Source organism: Bos grunniens, chromosome 17 (genome assembly GCF_055505025.1).
Source record: "Bos grunniens cultivar Pamir isolate PY7600 chromosome 17, Bosgru_T2T1.0, whole genome shotgun sequence".
In the NCBI taxonomy this organism is placed as follows: Eukaryota; Metazoa; Chordata; class Mammalia; order Artiodactyla; family Bovidae; genus Bos; species Bos grunniens.
Window position 1 is genome coordinate 57916774 of NC_141181.1, and position 24672 is coordinate 57941445.

Genomic DNA, 24672 nt, shown 5'->3' on the forward strand with positions numbered 1-24672 from the left:
AGATTTGACCCTTGCGCTTTAGTTTGCTGACCCCTGAATTAAATCACAGTGCAGGGGAGGGATCCAGGCATCAGACAGTTCCAGGGTGCTGACAACTGGGGAACCACTGACTTGGGCAATGCCTGGGTCATGTTAGCTATTACAATTCCTAGGTTGTAGCTCACAGAAGTCAAGTACCTTGCCCAGTTTGGGGGCAGAACCAGGACAATAACCCTGGTCTTTCTAACCCTGAACCCCATTCTTTTGGTCATTTTGGTTTTCTGTTTTAAGCTCTTGGAGCCTCAGTGTCTTCACCTGTAAAATGGGACTGATACTAGACCTCCCTGACACAGTAGCTAAGAGACCTAAGTGTGAACACTGATGCACCTTGCAGGGAGGGACTCTATGGTGAGAGTCAGGAGGAGTTGAAAATGTTCCAGTGGCTCTGGAAACCATGGGGCCCTGGACAGGCACATGGGAAGAGGTTTGAGTGAGGAAGTGGTGGGCTCTGTTTTTGAGCAGATGAGCTTCATTTGGTCAGCCACCCTAGCTGAGGTCCAAAGCCCCACCCAGAGCCTGAGAGCTGGGGCTAGAGCCATGGGTGGGTGGCCAGGGCCAAGTAGAGTGCCTGGCTTCCTGGGATCTCTCCCCGGTCCAGGCGCTCAAGTGCCCTGGAGAAGTGAAGCCTCCATTTGGAGGGATAGGCTGCTGGGTTATTTTTGCTGGAGTTAGCAAGAAAAACCCTTCACCTCTCTTTTAAGCCAAACTCTGAACACATACAGGTGAGTAATTGGCAGCTCCTACTGTCCAGGATCTCACTGTCAAGTGGGTAGTCAGGATATCAGAGGTGTTAGCAGAGGCTCTCGTGCAACAAAGGAAGTGGCCTGGAGAAGTCAGCACAGGATGCTACAGGAGGGGCATGGCAGGGGTGTCTGACCCTGTGCATTCAGGGAGGGCTTCCTGGAGGAACCATGCCTGTGTTGGATCTTGGAGAGAGTTGGCATGAGTTGGACTAAGAGAAGTAGGAAGGGAATAGAACATACAGAAGAATGTATGTTGCATACAGATGCTGTTGCAAAACAGCAGTGCTGCCAGTGGCAGTTTTCAGGCCAGGACTGGCTCTCAGTGCTGTACTTCTGCTATCTCAGAGGCACTGGGCATTTCTTCCTCTTTGGTCTGGGATCAGTGTAGCCTTCCTCCTCACCTGACTTGTCTTGGTCTCTTGAGCAGACATGATGCCATAATAGAGGTCCTGTGATATACCAGGTCTGCCCTCAGGATTATATTTATGGGATCCACCACCTTCCCCCTCCAGAAGCACAACACATCTTTCCTTGCATGCGTGCATGCTAAGTTGCTTCAGTCGTGTCTGACTCTGCAACCCTGAGTACTGTAGCCCGCCAGGCTCCTCTGTCCATGGGGTTCTCCAGGCAAGAACACTGGAGTGGGTTGCCATGCCCTCTTCCAGGGCATCTTCCCAACCCAGGGATCAAACCTGCATCTCCTATGTCTCCTGCATTGGCAGGCGAGTTCTTTATCACTTGCGCCACCTGGGAAGCCCACATATTTCCTTATTGATAATTAATTTCCTGAGTGCTTCATGAATAAACCACCGTGGACCCACTATCCTGATGAGATTCTTCTGGATTTCTAGATAATGTTTTATTCTCCCCTTTTTGCATTTTTTAAATCTTATTATATAAAGTGATTTTGACATTTCAAGGAGATGATCCCTCTCCTCTTTCTAGACCATAGGAGTAAAATGATATCAAGGGGAAACCCAAGGGGAAGGTTTGGAGTAAGGATACAGGGAGAGAGAAGGAAGATGGGTTTTCTAATAGGTCTCATTTTTAGAATTGAGGAAAAATGGATAATTAGTACCACTCCCCCCATCTCCAATCTGTGTGGTGGTGTCTTATGGAATTAGAGGCCCATTGCTTCATTTTCTTGTCATATCCACCCCCTCATCAGCCCCCACTCCCCCCACACTGCCTACACACATCCTCAGCCTACTGTTAATGTCTTAGAATCTCCATCTATCATCCCCACAAGGAAGATAATTACTCGTGTGGCACCCGGGTGTCCCATTGTTTGGTTACGAGGTTAAAAATCCCTGATACACTTTAATAAATTCAACAGTGAGCACATTATAAAATGTAATTAAATGCCTCAGCCATCTTCACTTTCTTTACTGGCAATGAAATTTAATTGAGGCCACGTGAGGGGGCTGAGATAAATCACGGGTGATGACTCCACGTTTCACGTGTCTACTGGGAGAGGGTGTGATGTTATCCGCTGTCTATGCATGTAATTTATGGGCAGTTCAGGGGATCCCAGCTCAGCAGTTACCTGCCGGGACTGAGACGCGAGGTGGTGATGGTCTTTAAAAAGGGGAACATGATTCTGAAGTGGGGGGTGTTACAATACATACATTCTAGTTTTCCCACTAGATCCTGAAGGTAATTCCAGTTTGGTTTCACCATTTAAAAATTTTTTTTTACCCAGGCCGTGGGCCAGGAGGGACAGGTGATAGAGGACAGCTTGGATTCTAACTCCTTGTGCTAGCATGGCCTTTCCTCTGCACTCTTCTGCCTCTCGCCCCACACATCAGTCCTCTCTGCACTCGCATTGCTTAGTCCTCACTGCCCACCCGTCCCACCAAGGTAGGCTTTCACCTGAGACACCCCCAGGAGACCACTTCATCTCTTCCCCTTGGCCGCGACCAGCACCGCCACCTCTCCCACGATAACTTGCACGTCCTCAGGGTCTTCTCTCTGCTTTGATGAAGTGACAACCGGATAATCGTATTAATTAACCCAGACAGAAGCAGTGAGAGGAGAGGGTTAATTCCCCCCCTCCCCCGTCTCCATGAGCTGACATAGATTTCAGCAGTGGCATGTAATCAGAGACATTGCCTCATCACATATTATTCTACCAGGAGACAGTGAGAGCTGGAAAGAAAACAGGCATGGGGTGAGACTGGGATAGGTTAGAATCTTGGCTGGACCGCTTATTGGTCCTACTCTGTCTGGCTCTTCTCTTCTGTAAAACAGGCATGGAAACAACACACCCTATGCCATGTTAGGATTAGGTAAGCAGAGGGGTGACGCCCTGTGGGTCATGAACACTTCGGCTTGGAGAATGCACACCATTTGTCCAAGAATTCCCACCATGTAAATGGCTGAAGTGGGTCTACAAACCCTAGCCTTCTGGCTTCAAAGAAAAAAAAAAAACTTTCACAATGTATACGTATGTCAAACCATCACATTATATACTTTAAATATCTTACAATTTTGTTAATTATACCTCAGTAAAGGTAGAAAAGTACTTTCCCACTAATCAGCCAAGGAATGAATTACACAGCTCTTAATCAGGGTTTGACATACTTTTTCAATAAAGGGCCAGGTAATAATTAGCTTTTGATTTTGTGGACTGCATTGCCCCTGTCTAAATGACTCAAACTCTGCTGTTATAATGCAGAATCAGTCATGATGTGTAAATGAGTGGACGTGGCTATGTGCCAATCAAACTTTATTTATAAAAGCAGGAGATGGGCCAGTCTTGGCCTGAGGGTCATAGTTTGCCAACCTCTGTTCTAAATCATGGTCCTTGGAGAGCCTTGTCAGGTTCTAACTGGTGTGTTAATTCTAGAGGCAGAGTGATGATGACAATGACAAGAACAAGAATGACAATAATATGTCAGGCACTCAGCTGAGCTCTGTTCCAGTTGTATTGCCCGCTTCATCCTCCTAGGAGGGGGATAGTGTGACCCCTCCCCCCTTTTTTTTTTGGCCGGAGACAAGGTAAGACACCTTTCACAGAGGTGAAAATGCCCAAGGTCTCATAGCTGGGAAGTGGCAGAGCTGATGGGTGAACACAGGTCTGCTCACTTCAAAGTCCCACACTCTCCTGGGCAGCTTGATAACCTGGAGGCCCTTCCCATTCAGAAATGAAGTCTGCTGCCCTGTCTCCAGAATAGGTCTACACTCAGTGCCTTGTAGGTGGCTTGAACCCCATATACATGCAGGTTGGTTTACCCTATACCTCCAACCCCACAGTTTTCCTATTTCTAGGCTGGTGGCTTCACCATTGCCCTTTGTTTTGCCCCAATGCCATGTGGACCCCTAAGAATCTCCTCTGAAGGGTCTCTTCCTTTAAGAGTGAGCAGCACAACCTTTGCTCACACCAAGCATCTCTTTATCACTGTCCGTCCCTCTGCCTTATTGCTTCCCTGCAAGACCCAGGACCCAGGTTCGCTTTCATCTACATACTCACCAGTGCTAAGTGGTTCCCCGGTCACCTCCATAGCAATCATGAGCCCCCAGATGATGAAATTCTCATCTTGAGAAGTGGCTTGTAGTTGTCACAGGGAGAAAATTATGTCCATCTACGCCAAGAAACTCAATTTGGCCCTGAAGCACCATGGAGCTGTAACCTTTAGAGATAGCACAGAATGAAAAGACTCTTGGATGTGATGTTTTGAATTGGATATTAAAGCAAATAGAGTTGTTCGCCGCTATGTGAATAATACTGTGAACAGCTTTAGTCAAGGATTGGTTGGCACCTTGGATGAATCAGTGGGATTTAGCTGGTGGCTTGAACGCTCTAAGTTTTATTAGTTTCAGGAGCCTAAAGAATTTGCTACTCGATTTGAGTGCAGCACCATTGTTAAGTTCTCAGTCTGTCCTGCCCCCGGGCTGGAAGCTGAAGGGCAGCTGGACCTTCCATTTCATTTGTGGCATTTCTGAGGATGAAGCCTGGCGTTGGGCTGTCCTGGATGAAACCCCAGCTCTCCCGCCTAAAAAGGAGTTAGGAGATCAGATGAAATAATACATCTAAGCATTTAATCTGAGTCCAGCCATATAGTATATACTCAATAAATGTTAGCTGTTATTAGTAATAGTATTGTGTGCTCAGAAGTCTTTATCTCCATGGAAACGTTTAAGGTTAGCATAGCTTCTCTTCTAGCCAACAGAGTTTAGGGACTAGACTGCAGTAGATGGTTTCTTGTGGTCCTGTCCAACTCGAGGATGCACAATTTGAACAATAATTTTTACACTTGTCTCAGGAGACATAGCACAGGAAGGCAGGATGGTGTGGGGGTGAAAAGCAAGGCTTTGGTTTTTATAGGAAACTGAAGTCAACTCTCAAGTGCACCAAATACTAGCAGTAAGACGTTGAACAAATATCCCCATCTTCCTTATCTCTGAACTAGGGATACAACCTCGTGGGGTTGTCAGGATTCAATGAAGAAACAGCTCCAAGAGGTGAATCCTTATTTGGGATACGTACAAGAAATAAGACCGTGCCTTGCTCCTGTGCCAGCCAGTGGACTGATTACTCGGGGATATGGGTTTATTTTTTAAATCTGTATTTATTTGTTTGTTTCACTTTGGGCTGTATCATGCCCGCAGGGGGATCTTAGTTCCCTGACCAGGGACAGAACCCAAGTCCCCTGCAGTGGATGCTCATAGTCTTTAACCACTGGGCCACCAGGGAAGTCCCTGCGGTATGGTTGTTTTTTTTTCAACTGGGGGCTGCAGGTGAGATCATGACATGACAGCTCAAATGGGAAAAGCCTGGCCCGGGAGATGAATGGCCTTGTAAGGGTCAGGGCTCATATTTTGGACCCCAGCAGGGGTGGGGAGTTAGCGGTTGGGGTGAGGGTGGGACCCTCCTGTTTTTGTCAAAGCCTGGCAGGCTGTTCTTCACTCGGCCGCCAGAGGGAGTGCTTATATGTACAAGACCCCACACAGCATCCCACTCTGTTCTAAGACACTTGTTCAGTCGCTCAGTCATGTCCGACTCTGTGAGACCCCATGGACTGCAGCACGCCAGGCCTCTCTGTCCCTCACCATCTCCTGAAATTTGCTCAAGTTCATGTCCATTCCATCAGTGATGCCACCCATCCATCTCATCCTCTGACACCCTCTTCTCCTGCCCTCAGTCTTTCCCAGCATCAGGGACTTTTCCAATGAGTACTAGACGGTTCCCATTGCTTTAACACAAACCCCAAAGTCCTGTTTTATTTCATTCATCGCATATATCACATTATGTCTCCCCCTATAGACTCTTAACTCTCCTGTTTACCATACCCACCCCCAATTCCATTCCTGGGACTTTCAGTGATCTATCAGTTTCCTGTGGCTGCTGTAACACATTCACAAAGCTCAGTGGCTTACAAAAACATAAATGTATCATTGCACAGTTCTGGAGGTCAGAAGCCTAGGACTGGTCTCGGTGCTAAAGGGAAGGAGTTTGCTGGGCTGTTGCTTCTGGAGAAGCTGCTCTTTTGCCTTTTCTGGCTTCCAGAGGCCACTGCATCCCTTGGCACTTGGCCCCTATCCATCCTCAGAGCCAGCAGATCTCCACATCCCCACATCTCCTTCTCTGACTCTGACCCTCCTGCCTCCCTCTTTCACCTGATTATACCAGGCCCACCTGGCTAGTCCAGAGTAATCTCCCATCTCAAGATCCTTAACTTAATCACACTGACAAAGTCTCTTTTTACCTGTTAGGTCACAGGATGTGGACATCTCTGGGGGTGGTTCAGTTCAGTTCAGTCACTCAGTCGTGTCTGACCCTTTGCAACCCCATGAACTGCAGCATGCCAGGCCTCCCTGTCCATTACCAACTCCCGGGGTCCACCCAAACCCATGTCCATTGAGTCGGTGATGCCATCCAACCATCTCATCCTCTGTCGTCCCTTTCTCCTCCTGCCCTCAATCTTTCCCAGCATCAGGGTCTTTTCCAATCAGTCAGCTCTTCACATTAGGTGGCCAAAGTATTGGAGTTTCAGCTTCAACATCAGTCCTTCCAATGAACACCCAGGACTGATCTCCTTTAGGATGGACTGGTTGGATCTCCTTGCAGTCCAAGGAAATCTCAAGAGTCTTCTCCATCACCACAGTTCAAAAGCATCAATTCTTCGGCGCTCAGCTTTCTTTATAGTCCAACTCTCACATCCATACATGACCACTGGGAAAACCATAGCCTTGACTAGATGGGCCTTTGTTGACAAAGTAATGTCTCTGCTTTTGAATATGCTGTCTAGGTTGGTCATAACTTGGAGGGTGGGGAAATTCAACAAAATATTTATTGAGTAACTGCATGAATGATAGTCAGAATACACAGCGCAGTATGGCATCACTCTCCAAGCCTCTGTGGCCTTTTTGAACCAGCTGGTTCTCATCTTCCCTTTACTCTTCTCAGAAGTAGGAAGCATGGACAGTTACAGGGTGGGTGAACTCTGTGTATCTGGAGGGCGATCTGGAATGGAAGCATCCAGTTTGTTCCTGTCTGTGGTTCAAATCCCAGTTCAGAGACTTCTAAACTATAGACAGTTGCTTACTGCTTCTACGTCTCAGTGTTCCCATCTGTGAAGTAGGGATGAATTGGCTGTTGTTTATTGAGCGTCAGCTAGGTAACCTGAATTAAAAAACACACGCTGTGTGACCTTGGACAAATGGCATCACTTCTTGATTTCCTCGTTGGTGAAGTGGCACCGACAGTAACAGCTGATGCATCACATGTGCTCATACATGCGGTGTGTGGATAAAATGAGATCACATATGTGAAGGGCTCATTTGGCAATAGTGCTTGGTGCGTGGTAACGCTCAACACAAAGCATATTTATTGTTTTTCTTATTTCTCATTTTAAAAAATTCTTATCATTATTCTTATTTCTCTCCTTCTCTTCTTTTTCATCCCTTTCTTTTGTTTTATCATCAGCCATTAAAAAAAATTCTTTTAATCACTCCAACTGTTAATCTTTTTTTTAAAAAAATGTATTTATTTATTTATTTGGTCTCACTGAGCGGCATTTGGGGTCTTAGTTCCCTGACCAGGAATCAAACCCACGCCCCCTGCAGTGGAAGCGTGGAGTCTTAACCCTTGGGCCTCCAGAGAAGTCTCTCACCACCCATCTTCATGTGTTGTCTCTGTGATAAATGTTTTCAAGCGTGCTCTCCATGCCTGACTCCTCCATTAGCCTGAGTTCAAATTCACCAGGTCAGAGCCCAAGTTTTTAATTTTAAAGCTCTACCTACTGTGATGATTTTATTAATATTGGTTCCTTCTATCATGGGTCCTGTTTGTCTGTCTGGCTACCAAGGTGTCAAAGACCAAGCCTCCTGGTTTCTCCCCTTCTCTACAGAGGCCACTTCCGAGAGGGCATCAACAGTGGGACCTAAAGGAGGGAAGAGGAGTCCTCCTTCTCTCCAACCCTCTCCCTTTCCATGTCCCGTGAATGAAAATATCTGGGAAGAAGTGTCTGTTTTCCTGTTATCCTGCCCCTGGAACGGAACGCACCAGGGATGGTCACAATTCTGCCTCTGTGTCTGCCTGACTTGTTATCAGAAAATGAGAGTAGAAAGCTTTTGTTCAGCTATGGAGACATCTTAATAGGCACTTTGATTGTTAAACAGAAGTTTCTGTATCAGTTTAATTGCTCTAAATGCTGTTTGCCTTCTCTGTTATGATAAGGCCTGAATTTTCATAGATTTTCCTTTTAAACAGTTTTCCTTTGCTTTAAGGCTTGCATTGGCAAGTTTAATGAAATCCAAATGAAGAAAGTAAAGAGAAGATCTCAGAATTCAGATCTGCACACCCACGGATGAAGCCGTGTGGAGGTTATTATTGCTTGAGACTAATGATGTCGCAGCCATTGAATGTAATTGACGGAATTCACCCCTTCAACCAGATATTGAGAAATGAAACCAAACTACTAAACTTAATTACATCTACTTTTCTGAGAAGGTGCTGTAATTGAGAATAACAGAATAACTAGGATATGAATCCAACGGTGGGATGTGCTTATAATAAAAGAGGATTTGTTCTCTACCGGGTTGAGCTTCACAAGTATCATCTCGAGATGTTGGGGGGCGGGACGGGGGTGGGGAGATGGCCAGAGAAGTGAAAAACATCTTGATGAGGGTTTCTTAACCTTGGCACCATTGCCACTTGGGTCTGGTTAGTTCTTTGATGCAGGGGTCTGTCTTGTGTATTATAGGATGTTGAGCAGCATCCCTGGTCTCTACCTAGTTAGATGCCAGTGCCCCACCACCACCTCCTCCACTCTGGTTATTTGGCAATATCTCCAGACTATGCCAAATGTTCCCTTAAGGCAAAACCTCCCTGACTGGGGCTTTTGGAAGGCTCATAAACACTTGCAGAGTTTCTCCTTGAGGATCTACCAGGGCCCGGCTGTGTGACCTTCAGCAAGTCACTGCAGCTTTCTGAGCTCCTGTCTCTTCCTTTGTGCTGTGGGAATAATGAGAACACCGACTGCACAGAGGCATAGCTTCTGGGTGTAAGCTGCACAGAATAGTGCCTACCACATATGGAGTACTCAGTCTACTCACTCCTTCTGTGATACTAGTCTCAGATTCAGCAAACATGTATTACATGCTTGCTTCGTCCACGATGCTGTGCTATGAGACAGTGATGCAGAGATGGAGATGTGTCCTTGTCCTTGCAGGAGCGGCAGAAGTGTGCAGACTTGTTGGCACTGCCTTGTTCTCCACCTGTGGCAGAATGCAGAAGGGAATGGCAGCCCCCTCCAGTATTCTTGCCTGGGGAATCCCATGGACAGAGGAGCCTGGTGGCTATACAGTCCATGGGGTCGCAAAGAGTCGGACACAGCTTAGTGACTAAACAAGGACAAAATGGCAGACATTGCTGATCAATCCCAATGCTCTCTCCTCTTAAGCCTCAGAATCCTTCTGAATACACCTTTCTAGACAGCCGCTACTAATGTCCCATGAGATGAAACCTCTTTGGTGCTAGTACTAATAATTTTGTGGATTCCCCATGAGGAGACTGTGTATCTGAGCTAGTGTACTAGCTTCCACTCCAGCACAGTCATTCCGCCTCCCATTCCTGGCCGGGAGAAACCATTGTAAGGAGTTAGCAGGTCGCATCCTTCCTCCGAAATCTGACTTCAGTCCCCCGCTCTCTTTCCTTTAAAATTATCTTTCTTTCTTGTTTTTTGTTTGTTTCTCCCACAAGTTGAAACAAGTTATAAAATGGGCTTGGATTTGATGACATTTAGTTTTTAGTTAACCTGGAGGAGATTCCACTGGCTATGATTCTGACTGATACATCATGCTGTCTCTCTTCTAGGTTTTCTCTGCCCTTTGGGACTTACAGAATCATTTGCTCTCCCAGAAATGGTCCCAGCTTTACAAGGGCGGAATTGGGGTTTCTGGAAACAGCTTTCAGATGGCTGTCGACAGTGTCATTAGACAAAAGGGAGGCGTGAATGGGTTGGGGTTAAACGCTCCCTGATGGGTTCAGACATGCCCAGCTCCCCGATGAGCATGCCACTCCATAACAATTGCTGTGAAAAATGAGGCGTGCATTTGCAGCTCTGAGGACGGGGCACCGACTCCATCCATCTGGCCTGAGAAATGAGAGCTGGCGTGTGGGTCAGCCACTTCCTTCTTCTCTCCCCTAACTGGTAGAGGCTTCACAGAAAGCACCAGTTCATTTCTGCTGTTGTTTCACACTTCCCTGGGGCCTGTGAGGTCTGTGAGGAGGGTGATGCAGGCACCCAGGCACTGGAGTGAAGGTGGGGGCTGGTGCTCAGAGGCAGTGGAAGGAGTCCTGGAACTCAGTGGTGGAGTGCTGGTGTGGGTCACTGGGACGTAGCCCAAGGCATGAAAGAAAAGACCTGATGAGAAAAGGCACCCAGTCTAAAGTCCATGTGATTTATTGCTTCCTCCTCATTCCCATTTATCCATCAGATTATCCATCCATCTAGCTGTCTGTCCATCCATCCTTCCATCCACTCACCTACCAGTTCATCCTTCCATCCATCCATCCACTCACCCACCTACCAGTTCATCCATCCATCCATCCATCCATCCATCCTTCCTTCCATCCACTCACCTACCAATTCATTGATCCACCTACCCATCTGTCCACATTGCAGCTCATCTGTCCATCTACCCACCTATCCAACCATGCATCCACCCAGCTATCCAAACATTCATCCATCCATCCACCTACCAGTCCATTTACCCATCTTCCCATCTGTCCACCCATCCAACCACTTATCCACCTATCTATCCAAACATTCATCTATCCATCTATCAGCCCACCTACCAATCCATCTGCCAATTCATCTATCCATCCATATACCCACTCATCCATCCATTCATCCATCCATCACTTATTCTAGTGTGAATTTAAGGTGGTGCATGGTTAGACATATTCTAAACAGTTACTTATACAGAATGTGATATTGGTTTTCCATATAGAGTTTACTTTGAGAAGAAATGTGTTTAAACAAACAAATAAGTCAACTTAATTAAGTTGTACAAGGGCATACAAAAACTAGGAGAGTGGTAGTTGTATGACCAGCATTTGGAATCTGCCAAGTCAGAGCCTTGCAAGCACAGGCATGTGTTCTAGGTCCCTTAAGCCCAGACTCAGCTGGTGTGCCATCTACAAGGTGTGAGGACCTTGAGCACATGACTTCCTGTCTCCAGGCCTCAGCTTCCTCATCTGTGAGGATGGGATGCTCACAGTCTCTAACTTTGTTTTGAGGATGTCATGAAGTCAGGCATGTGAGTCACGTGGCACACACCTGGCTCACAGTAAGTGCTTGCTGATGGGAGCCAGGCTCAGTTTTATTCTCCCTTGGCTGCTTTCTTTCCAGGCACTGACTGGAAGCCTCATTCTGAGGACCTTGCTTGAGTCAAGATAACAGAAGCTAAACCAGTTTTCCACTTCGCTTTGGTTTAGCAAGTGATGGTGGCCAGTGCCCTTCCTGAGGCCAGCAAGCCTGCCTCTTCCTTCCAGGGCTTGGTGAGAGCCCACCCCCACTTCCAGTTCTCTGTGTAACCGGACCTTCTTGTGTCTTCTCTCCCTGCAGACACACTGTCAGTGCCGCGCTGGTCTCCACAGATCCCTCGCAGAGACCTCGGCAACTCCATCAAGCACAGGTAGGCCGGGTTCCTGAGTGCATGGGTGGCTCTCTCCCAGCGTGTGAGGGCTGGGGGCTCTGGCCCCGGGGTGGGGAAAGCTCGGCAGAGTGTTCTGCCCCAGTTCCTGGATGGCCCTGCTCTTCCCTTCTGTCCTCTGCCAGGTTGAACCTTGATGTGGCAGGGCATTGAAATGCCTGCTTCTTTTTCACCTGGCTCTTACAAAGTTAACACCTAGTGGTTAAAAGCCAGGGCTTTGGAGTCAGACTGATCTGTATTCCATTCCCAGCTAGTAAAGTTTTGCAACCTTGAAGAAGTTACTTAACCTCGCTGAGGATCAATTTTCTCATCAGATAATTCTGCCTACTTAGGGTGGTCATGAAGATTAAGTGAGATAATGTATTGAAGTGCTAAGCGAAGGGCCTGGCATGTAATAACCACTCAGTATTGAGACAAATGCTTGTCCTAATTTTGAGTCTTTGTACCCAGAAGACAAGATTGCAGAGATGCTCACTTTCTGTCAGTCCAGAGCTCCAGCTCTGTTTGGTGCAGGGTTCAGCCTCTCCAGGAGTGCACTTGCCCTTTTCAGGAGGGAGATTTCTGTCCACTAAGTCACCCATTACATGAAGTTAACTTTTCACTTTTTATTGTGTTATCCTCACAATCTGTTCACAAACTCAGTGGGGTAAGTAGCACAAGTGTGGTCACATCCATTTGACAGATAGGGAGACTGAGGCCCTAAATAATTAAGTGATGAATCAACAAGCTAACTAACCTCAGAACTTTGTGTTCTTTTGACACCACTGCTGAGAGTTTTCTGTGCACTGAGGCCTCTGTGACCAGCAGAGTTCACTCATTCATGGTTTTTTTCTCTAGTATTTATAGAGAATATCTGAACCAGGGCTGCAACGCTGAGCACCACGGAAGGCTTTCAGCCTTGGGGAGCTCGCAGTCTAGTGGAGGGATAGACATTTAACAGACCATGACAGTACAGAGGGGATCGGGGCTATAAGAGATGGGCAATACCAGGGGCAGACACCTAAGGGTATCCTGGGGTGAGGCAGGAGTGGGCACAATCTCTCAGAATGTCATCTCGTCAACAGTTTTTGAAAGAAATGTGTTGACAGGATAGTTGCTAAGACTCAAATGAGAAAACGGTGAAGGAAGCCTTGAGAAATACATGATAGACACATCAATAGTCAGGCAGTGAGATGCAGAGAGAAAGACGTCAAAAAGAAGGGCCCGGTTTTGTTTTCTTACATTCTGTTCCCTGACGTCAGCTCCACCCCTGGACTGGCCACACCCCAAGATCAGCTCCACCCTGGGATTGGCCACACCCCTAGCTCAGCTCCACCTCTGGATTGGTCACACCCCTAGCTCAGCTTTACGCCCTGACTTGGCTCCACCCCAATTGGCCTCACTGTGGCTGAACCAAGACGCCAGACTCTAGCATCCTAAGGTTAGACCTGGTGGTACCTCAGATTCAAATGCTGATGCCAAGAGGAGGAAAATCATCTGGTGATTTTGGGCAACAGGAACACCTTCTTAGAAGAGCTAGCACTTAGGATTCCCTGTTACTGTCCAGTCTCATCCTGTGTTTCTCCCCGGCTCCATGCCAGGACAGAGAGACCTGCACTCATCCCAGCCTTCGTGAAAAAATGAAATTAAAATCGCATACCATCCCCTGTCCTCAGAGTCACCTCAGTCACATCTTGGGAAGAGGGATTGCTGATCCCAAGGATGAGAGAGGGCTGGAAAAAAGGAATTCCCATCTGCCACTCATACTCTTGATTCCCACACTGCTGGCTAGTGGGTGGAACATGAGCCCATTTGCCATTCCCCAAAGCTGCAAAATCCTGCAAAAATAGATCCTGCCAAACTCACTGGCCCTACTGAAGGGGCAGAATGGGACTTAACCAACCCCCAGTCCAAAACTGGAAAGGGAGTTTTCTTGGCCACAAGAGTCTGTATTCAGAATATTGCTATTTGTTTATACATGGAGGCTTCGGGCTGCAGCTCATTCTGTTTGGAAAGTGACTGACCCAAATCAGGCAAGATGGTACAGCAGAGGGATGCAGGCTTGCCCTCAAAATTTTCAAGCAGCAAAGTTACATAATCACTTCCAATTTTCATTTTGACACTGTGAGGCAGTGGAGATTAGATACAACTCCTGCTGGAGGTGACAAAAATTGGAAATGAAAATTAACTCTGACCTGACAACCTTCAGTACTTTTCTTGGGCCCAGCCCTGCTGCTGCCTGGTATCTCTGTGCGAGGAAAGCACCCTGGCAACATCAGGGAACCTCGGAAGTTAATGCACCTCTGTTCCCGCTAGTTCTTAACTGAATATCAGAAACCTCCAAACTGCCTTCTGTTTGCAGCAAGTGGTAGTGGCTAGGGAGGGAGGTGAGCTGATGGTCCGAAAAGGCTTTCCCTTTAGAGGCCTCTTCTCTGCTACTAAAGTTTGGGGGTCTCCACTTTTTGGGGAGATTCCCTCTTGAAGCTCCCTAACCAAGGGATGTAAATAGCAGTGATGGGGAAGGCTCAGCTCAGTGATAGGAAACAGACTCCCAGGGAAACCGCACTTTGCTTTGTGGTTCTCTGAGGACAGTCACAGTCCCATCCATCTGTCCTGGAACTGAAATTGGCACATAGTAGGCCTCCAGGCATGTTTGTTGAATGACTGAATGACTGTTTTGAATGTCATAATATAGTAATAATATAGTCACAACCCCATGCAGTGACTGCTTTCTGTCTACCAGGCCCTGTGTGAAGCCCTTGACATGTGTAACCTTGTCTAATCCTCCAAACAACCTCTGAGGTCAATAGTGTTATTATGCCCACTTTCCAGATGAAAAGACCAAAGCTCCAGTGGTTTAAGCAGTTTGATTAAGTCACCTAGTTTGGAAGAAGTGGGGCTGGAATCAAGGGCCCATTGCTTTTCCTTCCAGTGGTCATCCTTCTAGAGCTAGGTCAGTCACCATCACCTTGGCCTTGAACACTTTCTCTCTCTTCCTCACAGGTTTTCCACCAAGTACTGGATGTCTCAGACGTGCACAGTCTGTGGGAAAGGAATGCTTTTTGGCCTCAAGTGTAAAAATTGCAAGTAAGTGGCTGTTCCCACAAACGCCTTTTCATAGTGCCTAATGTCAGGCTGGAGCCGGCCTGGGCTCTGAAATGGCTTAGGGGGTTTTGTTCCTTGGCTCTCAGGGGAGCTGCTTGCTCTGTTTTTGGAAATATGCCCTAAAAGAACACCTGCACTTGGGGAAGGGGTCAGGAGAGTGCTTGTGAGTAAGAACTGGAGCTCATGGTCTATGCTGGAAACTCAGAGTACTGTCTGCAGAGTACAGAGAGAACCTGCATTTCCACAGGCTCTGCAATCAGGGGTTGCCAAACTGTTTCTCTGGTCGACCAGAGAGTAAATATTTTAGGCTTTGTGGCCCACAGGGTCCCTCAGCTCTGCTGTGTTGTTCAAAAGCAGCCATAGACAATATATAAACAAATAAGCATGACAGATTTATCTATTCCAGTAAAGCCCTTTGTACAAAGACAGCCCATGGCTGGTTTTGGCCCCTCAGCCATGGTTTGCCAATCCCTGAATTCAACTTTGCAAAGGGCTTTTGCCCTTAATTTTTTTCTCCTCATGGTGTCTCTCCAAGTGGGAGTGGTTCCGATTCTTCCCATTTTACAAATGTGAAAGCTGAGTTAAAGCTAGGATAAGCCTGAGGTCACACAGCTGAGAGGTGGCAGTCAACACTTGAACCCGGTCCCACAAACTCTTGTTCTTTCTGTGGCATCATGTTGGTCTCGAGTTCTGGCGAGAAGACCAGACCACTCAAGCCCCCACCTCCCCCTGCTTCCACGTACCCACCCCAGGTCGCGTCTGGCAACGGGATGCAGGAGGGACTGTGACGCCCAACGTAGGCCTTGGAGTCAGACTGAGATAGGTTTTTACATCCTGGTCCCGCCACTGTTTAGCTCAGTGACCGTGGGCGAGTTGCCTCACATTTCTGTTGCTAGGATTTTCATCTGCACCAAAGAAATGATCATCACACCTGCCTGATGTGGCAGTGACCACTGAATAAATCAACACCAAAGGACATAGCCCAGGGCCAGGCTTTCTGTCAAAGGTCACAAATGCCTTTCTGTTTGGTCTTCTTCTTCCCTCCTGTAAACTTGTACTAAATACCTGCTCTGGTCTGTAAAATATGAACGTTCAACTATATCAAGGGTTACAAATGAGTATGCATCTGATCGCTTTATAGGGGCCACTAAGTTGAAAAGTAGGACTCCTCCAGCCTCCTCCTTCTTTCTCCTCCAGCCTCCCTCTTCCTTGTCCAGCCCAGGTTGGGAACTGATTCAAGTTGCATCAGGCCTCCCCACATCGCTGCCCCATGAAGGAGTTCTTACTCTCCCTGCAGCCTGGATGTCTCAGTGATAAGGCAAGGCTGAGCCCCCTTCCCTCCTGGAGTTGTGGGGAGGATTAATTAGTTCCAACTTCTAAGGAACCTTAAACTCCATGGCACACGGGGACGGGGTGGGGGCAGTAGCTACCAGGTGTTAGTGTCTGGAGGCCCACGTCCCCACCTTGGTCCCAGGTGAGTCCCCAGGACGGTGGCCTCTCCTCTTTCTGATCTGGAGACGCACGAAGCCATGCTTTTGGGTGGAACTTTGGTCTGCTTTCCCCGGTACACCAGATGCTTCGGGGTCCGTCTCATCTGTGTGTAGTCACACCATGTTCTGAGGGGGAGATGGCAGCTTTCACATCCTCACACCTGCCGAGTAGAGGCTTTGAAGTCAGGTAATTAGGTGACAGGAACGCAGCCAGGAGTCCATGAGGCTGAACGCTTCCTAAGCCGTTTTAATTTTCAGCGCTAGAGGCAGAAGTCTGAGGTAGCCTTCACTCACACTCTCTCTGTTCCAGAAGTAATGAGCAGAGGCTCAGACCCTGCGGAAGGTTGGGGGAGGGATGGGGACCTGAGAGAGAGAGACGTGGATGCCTGCCAGAAGCAGAGGCTCTAAAGCAGGCAGAACTGAGCTGGAGTCCCACCTGCACTGCCGAACTCCCTGTGTGACCTTAGGAAGGGACTCTCATTGCGGGCTCAGTTTCCTCACCTGCAAAGTGGGCGTGATGTTAGTGCCCCTTCCCCACCCCCACCCCCATCACAGGGCTGTTGGAAGGAGTCTGTGAAAGGTCCTCGCCCCAGATGACAAACATTTTATCAAACATTCCTCCCCACTCTTACCTTGTACAGAAACGCCTCCTGGAATTGTAAGAGGCAGGATTCAAACCAAGCCCTGGTTGGAAGGAACACTTGATCTAACCAATTTGCTCAGCCCTTAGGACTTCCCTGGTGGCTCAGGCAGTAAAGCGTCTGCCTACAATGCGGGAACCTGGGTTCAATCCCTGGGTCGGGAAGATCTCCTGGAGAAGGAAATGGCAACCCACTCCAGTACTCTTGCCTGGAGAATCCCATGGACAGAGGAGCCTGGTAGGCTACAGTCCATGGGGTCGAAAAGAGTTGGACACGACTGAGCGACTTCACTTTCACTTTCTTTCACTTTAGAACAACCACCCAAAAGGTGAAAGCAGAATCTGTAGCAGCCACAGACCTTCCGGATGCCTCAGGAACTTTGATGCTGTACTCGCCTGATGTCAGCAGAGTTTAGTGCTCTCTCTGGTGTGTAATTGCTGCTGTTGCTGTTTAGTTGCTGAGTCATGTCCGACTCTTCTGTGACACCGTGGACTGTAGCCCACCAGGCTCCCCTGTCTGTGGGACTTCTCAGGCAAGAGTACTGGTGTGGGTTGCCATTAGGAGCTTGCGTTACTGATATCATCCTCTGAAGTTTGATTTTACTCTTCCATCGGTGAAATTGTGCAGTTTTTTGCATTGATTAGTAGTGATGACGGATGGCTGTTTATATGTGATTTAAAAGATGCGCAAAATTTTAGTTGAAAAGATTTGGATGAAGGACAGAAAAGGGAAACAGACCCCATTGTCGAAGAGGTTAGGGGAAGACACACCTATAGAGAAATGAACTTCGGTGAAGCTCAAGTGCGGGCACACAAGCAGTAACCAGTGAAATCCCAGAGGGCAACGCCAAAAATGGGGAGGGAGCTGGTTAGAAAAATGGGCAGAACTATTTGTTCATTTATTCTACCAGTGTTTATTGAGCATGTACCGTGTGCCGGGAACTGTTTTAGTGTTAGTTGCTCAGTCGTGTCTGCCTCTTTGCAACCCCATGGCTGTAGCTCGCTGGACTTCTCTGTCCATGGAATTCACCAGGCAAGAATACTGGAGTGGGTTGCCATTTCCTTCTTTAGAGGATCTTCCCCACCCAGGGATCAAACCTGTGTTTCCTGCAGATTCTTAGCCGTCAGAGCTGATTTTAAAAAATGGGCAGAACTGTTTGTTCATGTACTTGACTGATGTTTACTGAGCATGTACTATGTGCCAGAAACTGTTCTAGGAACAGGAGAAACAACAGTCAATGAAACAGAATCCCTGCCCTCACGGAGTTTACATGCTAGTGGGGGTGGAGACGGGGAGGCCAGACAGTAAACGAAGTAGTGAAATAGGTCATCTGTTCAGATGATGCTGAAGTGCTAAGGAGAAGAACAAAGCAGAGCAGGGAGGCAGGGAGGGCCAGGCAAGGGGCTGCAGTTTTAATTGGAGTGCTCAGGGAAGGTCTTAAACCTGACTGGGAACCTTGAGGGGGAAAGTGGTGTGTGATGCGGGTCATTTCCTAATTACCCTAAAGCAATTTCCAGAGGCTTGGGTTTGAATCTGTCCTGAAGGTAGTGATTCTCCACCCCCACCCCTGCCCCATCCCTGCCTTTTTTAAAAAAGAAAACCCAGAACAGGGCTTACCTGGTGCCTCAGACAGTAAAGAATCCTGCCTACAATGCAGGAGACCCAGGTTCAATGCCTGGGTCAGGAAGATCTCTTGGAGAAGGGAACGGCAACCCACTCCAGTATTCTTGCCTGGAGAGTTCCAAGCACAGAGGAGCCTGGAGGGCTACAGTCCGTGGGATTGCAAAGAGTTGGACACAACTAAGCAACTAAAAAATCTAGGACAATTCTGGTGGTGTCCTGGCTTAGACATATGCTACTCCAAATGTGGTCCCTGGGCCTGTAACCTGTAGCAGCAGCAGCACCTGGAAGCTGATCAGAAACTCAGATTCTTAGGCCCCACCCCAGACCTGCTGCACCCGAATCTGCATTTTAAGATTGTCCAGGTGCCTCTTGTGCACATTAATTTTGAGAAGCGCTGCTCTCATGAGCTCCAAATCCCCTTGCAGAGCTGATTTTATTTCTGTAGGTTATGGATCTCAAACTGGAGTGTGAGTCAGCATCCCCTGGAAAGTTGAATAGAACACAGTTCGCAGGACCTACCCCGGAGTCTCCAGTTCAGCAGGTCTGAGGTGGGTCCCCAGAACCCGCGTCTCTGACAAGTTCTCAGGTGATGCTGATGCTGCCAGTGCCGGACCTGGGACCACAGTCTGAGAACCATTGCTCTCTATATGAAAGCACTGGTTTCCCAAGATCAAACCTTATTTTAGCACATGAGTTTTTTGTTTTGTTTTTTTAACGTTGGTCCATCTTTGCTGATTACTTTTCAGTCTCTTCTGCTGTTACATCCCTTGGCCTCACTCTGTAGACATGAGTCTTGCTCATCCTGGTCTCTCCAGTAAATTCATCCAGTAAATATTTGTGTGCTGAGTCAGAAAAGATACGCTATGATTAGGAACCCAGGCTGTAGGTCAGACACACACACACCTCTCTTTGAATCCTGACTCACCACTAACTGTATAATCACTTCTAAGCTTCACTTTTTTTCTACATGCGTACTAAGTCACTTCAGTCATGTTCGACTCTTTGTGACCCTCTGGACTGTAGCCTGCCAGTCTCCTCTGTCCATGGGATTTTCCAGGCAAGAATACTAGAGTGGGTTGTCATTTCCTTCTCCAGGGGATCTTCCCAACCCAGGGATCAAACCCAGGTCTCTTACATTTCCTGCACTGGAAGGTGTGTTCTTTACCACTAGCACCAACTGGGAAGCCCTCTTGCTATATAGAAAGAAAAAAAATGACATCTATTTTACTAAATCTTTTTTTTTAAACTGACTAAATAAGGGAAAATGCTTAGCCTGGTACCTGGCCTATTATAAGAGCTTAATAAATGAAAGTTAATGCTGTTATTAAATTAATTTGGGAGTACCTCTCCACCCAGGAACCCGGAGTACTTCTGAATGTCTAACTGCCTTCCCCCCTGCTTTGGTTCTGTGCCCACTTCCTCCGGAATTATCATCAGCTGTCTTGTCAGCATTGTGAATAGAGAGATTAATGAACTAATAGGAAATTATGCTCAGAAAGCAATTTGCAGTTATCTAAAATGAGGCGTTTTCGTCTAATAGGTTCATGAGCACGGAATGGAGTTTAGTTCTAAGTGGTCGGCTGTCAGTACAGACCATGTATTGTCTGATAACCATGGATTCAGCTGGCTGAAGTTTGCTTTTGCAGTAAGATGCTGATGGATTTTCCTGGCTCAGTCATGTCTTATCTGCACTCTTCCCCCTTCTCAGAGTCCTTCCAGAGAAGGACACTTCTGTGGGGCTGAGGTCAGGTTCCTTGGAAACCTCTCCATGTCTCTCTGGGTTTCTTGCAGGAAAACCAGCAGTGGTGATTTGAGTGGTTGTGTTCTAGAAAATAAGAGTTTGAACCAAGGTGACTCTGACCCGGACTCTTGGTGTAGGGCCTAGAAATCTGCATTTTTAGTCAACCTCCCAGATAATTCCTATTTGCACATAAGCATGAGTGTCCTGGGCTGAGGAAACAGCATGGACAAAGGCTTGGCTCGGGATTTAGTGTTAGTTGCTCAGTTGTGTTCGACTCTGTGACCCCCGGACTGTAGCCCGCCAGACTCCTCCGTCCTTGGGATTCTCCAGGCGAGAATACTGGAGTAGGTTGCCATTTCCTTCTCCAGGGGATCGTCCCAACCCAGGAATCGAACCTGGTCTGAGCGTATTTTGCAGGCAGAGTCCAGGGTAGGGGGGGAGACTGGTTCTGCTTTGCAGCTGCGGTACCAGCCCTAGGACTCCTGCTGTTGCTTCCTGAGGCTCCAGGCCCATGGAGGGGAGGCACCCCTTACCACCCAGCCAGCCACTCTTCTGGGAAAGCAGTCTTGGGCTCTGGAGCTCCCACTACCCTGGACCAGCTCGCTGGCCAGGACAAGGCCCAGTGCAGGGAGGAGAATTGGTATTGGGATGGCCGTGCCTCTGGGTGGTGGTGGAGAGTCCTGCTGTGCTCTGAGTCACCTGCTCTTGGGGCCTGAAACAGGAACTGTATGGGTATCAGAACACCTTGCAGATGTATAAGACTCATTTTCCTCTAGGACCACAGAGTACTCGCTCCTCTGCTTTGAAGATAAGATGATTAACTTAGTAGCCACTGAGCACAGTACCAGTGACCTCGTTTAGGGATGCCAGTGCTACCAGTTCAAACCTGAGACCTTCCCTGGGGGGCTTGCCCTTGGCTGATTGTAGCTTCTCCCCCAGGGGGCTTAGAGGCAGGCAGTCAGGTTGTAACTGGTACAGGTGTACAAAAGGCCAGCTTCCTTTCCTGCAGGCAGACGGACTCAAGGGTACAGTTCACACCCCAGAGCCCCCTATGGGATCAGGCTGAGACTAGAGTCACCTGCAACCACGTCCTTGCTTAGCTTCTCCCCCATCCTCCCGTGCTAAGGAACATCCTGTAGAACTCCCTCCATAAATCACTTGCCAGATTGCCCATCTCAGGATCTGTTTCTAGGGAGCTTGACTTAGGACAGTAAAGCAACAACACGATCCAGACGCTGGAGCCAGAGAGAGCAGGTCCTGGTTCTGCCACTTCCAAGCTGTGTGACTCTGGGAAAGTTTCTAACACTCTCTGATATAAAGTGAGGTTGCTGCTGCTGCTAAGTCACTTCAGTCGTGTCCAACTCTGTGCGACCCCATAGACGGCAGCCCACCAGGCTCCCCCGTCCCTGGGATTCTTCAGGCAAGAACACTGGAGTGGGTTGCCATTTCCTTCTCCAGTGCATGAAAGTGAAAAGTGAAAGTGAAGTCGCTCAGTCATGTCTGACCCTCAGCGACCCCATGGACTGCAGCCTTCCAGGCTCCTCCATCCATGGGATTTTCCAGGCAAGAGTACTGGAGTAGGGTGCCATTGCCTTCTCCGATAAAGTGAGGCTACTATGTTCATTTGATGCGATGAGACATGTGAGTGCTCCAGTCACATTAATGATTTGATGATTCTTTCAGATGTTCAGCAGTTATTTCATTAAAGAAGTGGATTCTCTATTAATATGAAATATGAAAAGAAACAGACTCACCAGATGTCGAAGTTCTGGAACAGTTAGCCCATTTCCTACTTTTCTGTAGTCCTTGTTCCCCATTTTAGTTTGGGGATTTTCTGAACCAGTCAGTTTCTTGGGAGACTAGTTAAAGGCTTCGTAACAAGGTTTCTCAACCTTGGTACTCTTGACATTTTGAGCCAGATAATTCTTTGTGGTAAGGAGGCTGTCCTGTGCATTGAAGGATGATTAGCACCATTACTTCCACACACACACCCCCACTCCACCCTTCCCCGACTCCACCCTCAGCTATGACAATCAAAAATGTCTCCAAATATTGCCAAATGTCCCTTGTGTTGTGGAGGGGGCGCAAAATTGCCCTTGGGGGAGAACCATTGTTTTATATCATAAATCCCTCATCCCCAACCAGTGGGGCTGTATATCCATTATTCAGCTTTTAAGTGCCCACATTAGAGTGCCATTACTAAAGTACTCAATAGAATGATCAAACCACTCGGGTAGCCTGGGACTTCCCTGGTCAAGCGCTGAAAGTCCCAGGTCCCAGGTGGCCCAGGCTGGCGGAGGCAGGTCTGTGCTGGTAGAAACATTTGACATGCTCCAATTAAGGTCACTGCCCGCTTCCGTAGGCGTGAGAGCCATAATCACTTCCCTGAAAAGGTAGAAAGTGATGTTTAGAAACAGCACACTATTTCCAGTTTATTCCAGTGTGTTTTAATGCATTTTCCACAGTTCCCCTCCTCCTGCCCGCAGTAGCCTGGATAGACATGCTTGCACTGAATTCTTTTCACGTAAGCAGTCCCTTTGCCATTTTACAGGCACTTCTTTATCTGGTTTTGCTCTGTTATTGGATCTTTTCACTTGGATTTCACATGCTTTTCGGTGCCCTCCTTGCCCTGTGTGTCCTCCTCTCCGGTGCCCTTGCCTCAAAGTCCAATGTTTTATCTGAAATTTTCCTGTGTTTGCAAAATGACTTCAGCCACAGGTGACAAGGAGATAAAAGCAGGAAGTAAGCCATGGTTGGTTTGAGCCACTGGGCGCTCTAATTTTCCCAGCTCTTGCAAAACTGGGGAAATGATGAGCTGGTGTTGCAGCTGCTGCGAAGTTCCTGGAAGCTTCAGGAATTTGTACAACAGGCAGGATATTGGCAGGATATAATTATGAGCGTGCATTTCAGAGATCACCAGCTTGAAGCCTAAACTTATTTTTTCCATTAATAGAAACACTTCAGTTTTTGCAATAATCATCGTGAGAATTAATGATCCCTTATATGAGTTTTTACCTATTATGTGTGCTAAGTCGCTTCAGTCATGTCCAACTCTTAGCCTGCCAGGCTCCTCTGTCCATGGGATTCTCTAGGCAAGAATACTGGAGTGGGTTGCCATGCCCTTCTCCAGGGGATCTTCCTGACCCAGGTATTGAACCCGAGTCTCTTATGTATCCTTTATTGGCAGGAAGGTTCTTTTCCACTTGTACCACCTGGGAAGCCCCTTATCTATTATAGTTCAGTCCAATTACAGTTGTATGTGAGGGTGGATTATAATTCTGGAGGTTGAGGTGGGGATTGGATACAAGGATGATAGTCATGGTCATGGTATCATGTATCGAGGGCTTGCTGAGTACCAGACATTCTGCTAAGTACTTTACATGCACGAACTCATTTAATTCTTACAACAACCAGGGAAGGTAGGGTCTATTATTATCCCTGTTTCTAAGAAAACAGAGCCCTTCAGGAATAACTCGTTGGCCCAAAAGTATCACCGTGGGTGAATCCATTCCTCAAACCCACTGATCCCTCTGATTCAAGATCCCAGAGCCTTAACCATTTTACGTGGGCCAAGGACCAACCACACAGCTGCCAGTCCCCACTCTGCTTCTCTTTGAACCAGACAAGCAGAAGATGAGACTCTGATCTCAACCTGACACTGGACCAGAGCTATCAGTCTTTTCCTCCCCCGCCTGCTGCCTTCTCCCATCATCCCTTCTTGAATAGAAAAATAATGAATGGATCTCTGTGATGAACCCCATCCCCCACCAGGTGCTGGGAACCCAGAAGACTCTGTAGTCACGCTCTCCTCTCTCTGGGAAGTGGGGTGTGGGGTTGGGGGAGGAGTCTCCAACAGGTAATAATTCTACAGCTTCCTTACGGAGACCTCTTATGGAAAGACCGGTGCTGGGGTTTTCCCGATTGTCGTCCATTATGTTGCTGGAGCATTCATTCTGATTTCTGTGTTAATACTCCCCATCTCCCTTGCTTATTTCGGCTGTTGCCTTTCTCTTTCTAACTCAGTTAGTTGAAGGCCAAAGAGCTCAACCCCACTGGGCGGTCAGCAGTGAGTTAAGGGGGGGTGTGTTCTTTGAGGTCCTTCACCGAGACCATAAGGAGGCGTTTCTAGAAGTATTGGCTCAAATGAC

General features: G+C 47.7%; 1 protein-coding gene across 6 annotated transcripts in view; it reads left to right on the forward strand.

The window, feature by feature from the left end:
- Positions 1 to 24672, forward strand: part of KSR2 (kinase suppressor of ras 2) — a 437805-nt gene that overhangs the window by 317865 nt on the left and 95268 nt on the right. For all 6 annotated transcript variants that reach the window (XM_086348000.1, XM_086347998.1, XM_086348001.1 and 3 more), the window contains exons 6-7: positions 11858 to 11927; positions 14928 to 15011. In XM_086348000.1, the coding sequence (XP_086204126.1) occupies positions 11858 to 11927; positions 14928 to 15011 (154 nt within the window). The remainder of the gene's footprint in view (positions 1 to 11857; positions 11928 to 14927; positions 15012 to 24672) is intronic.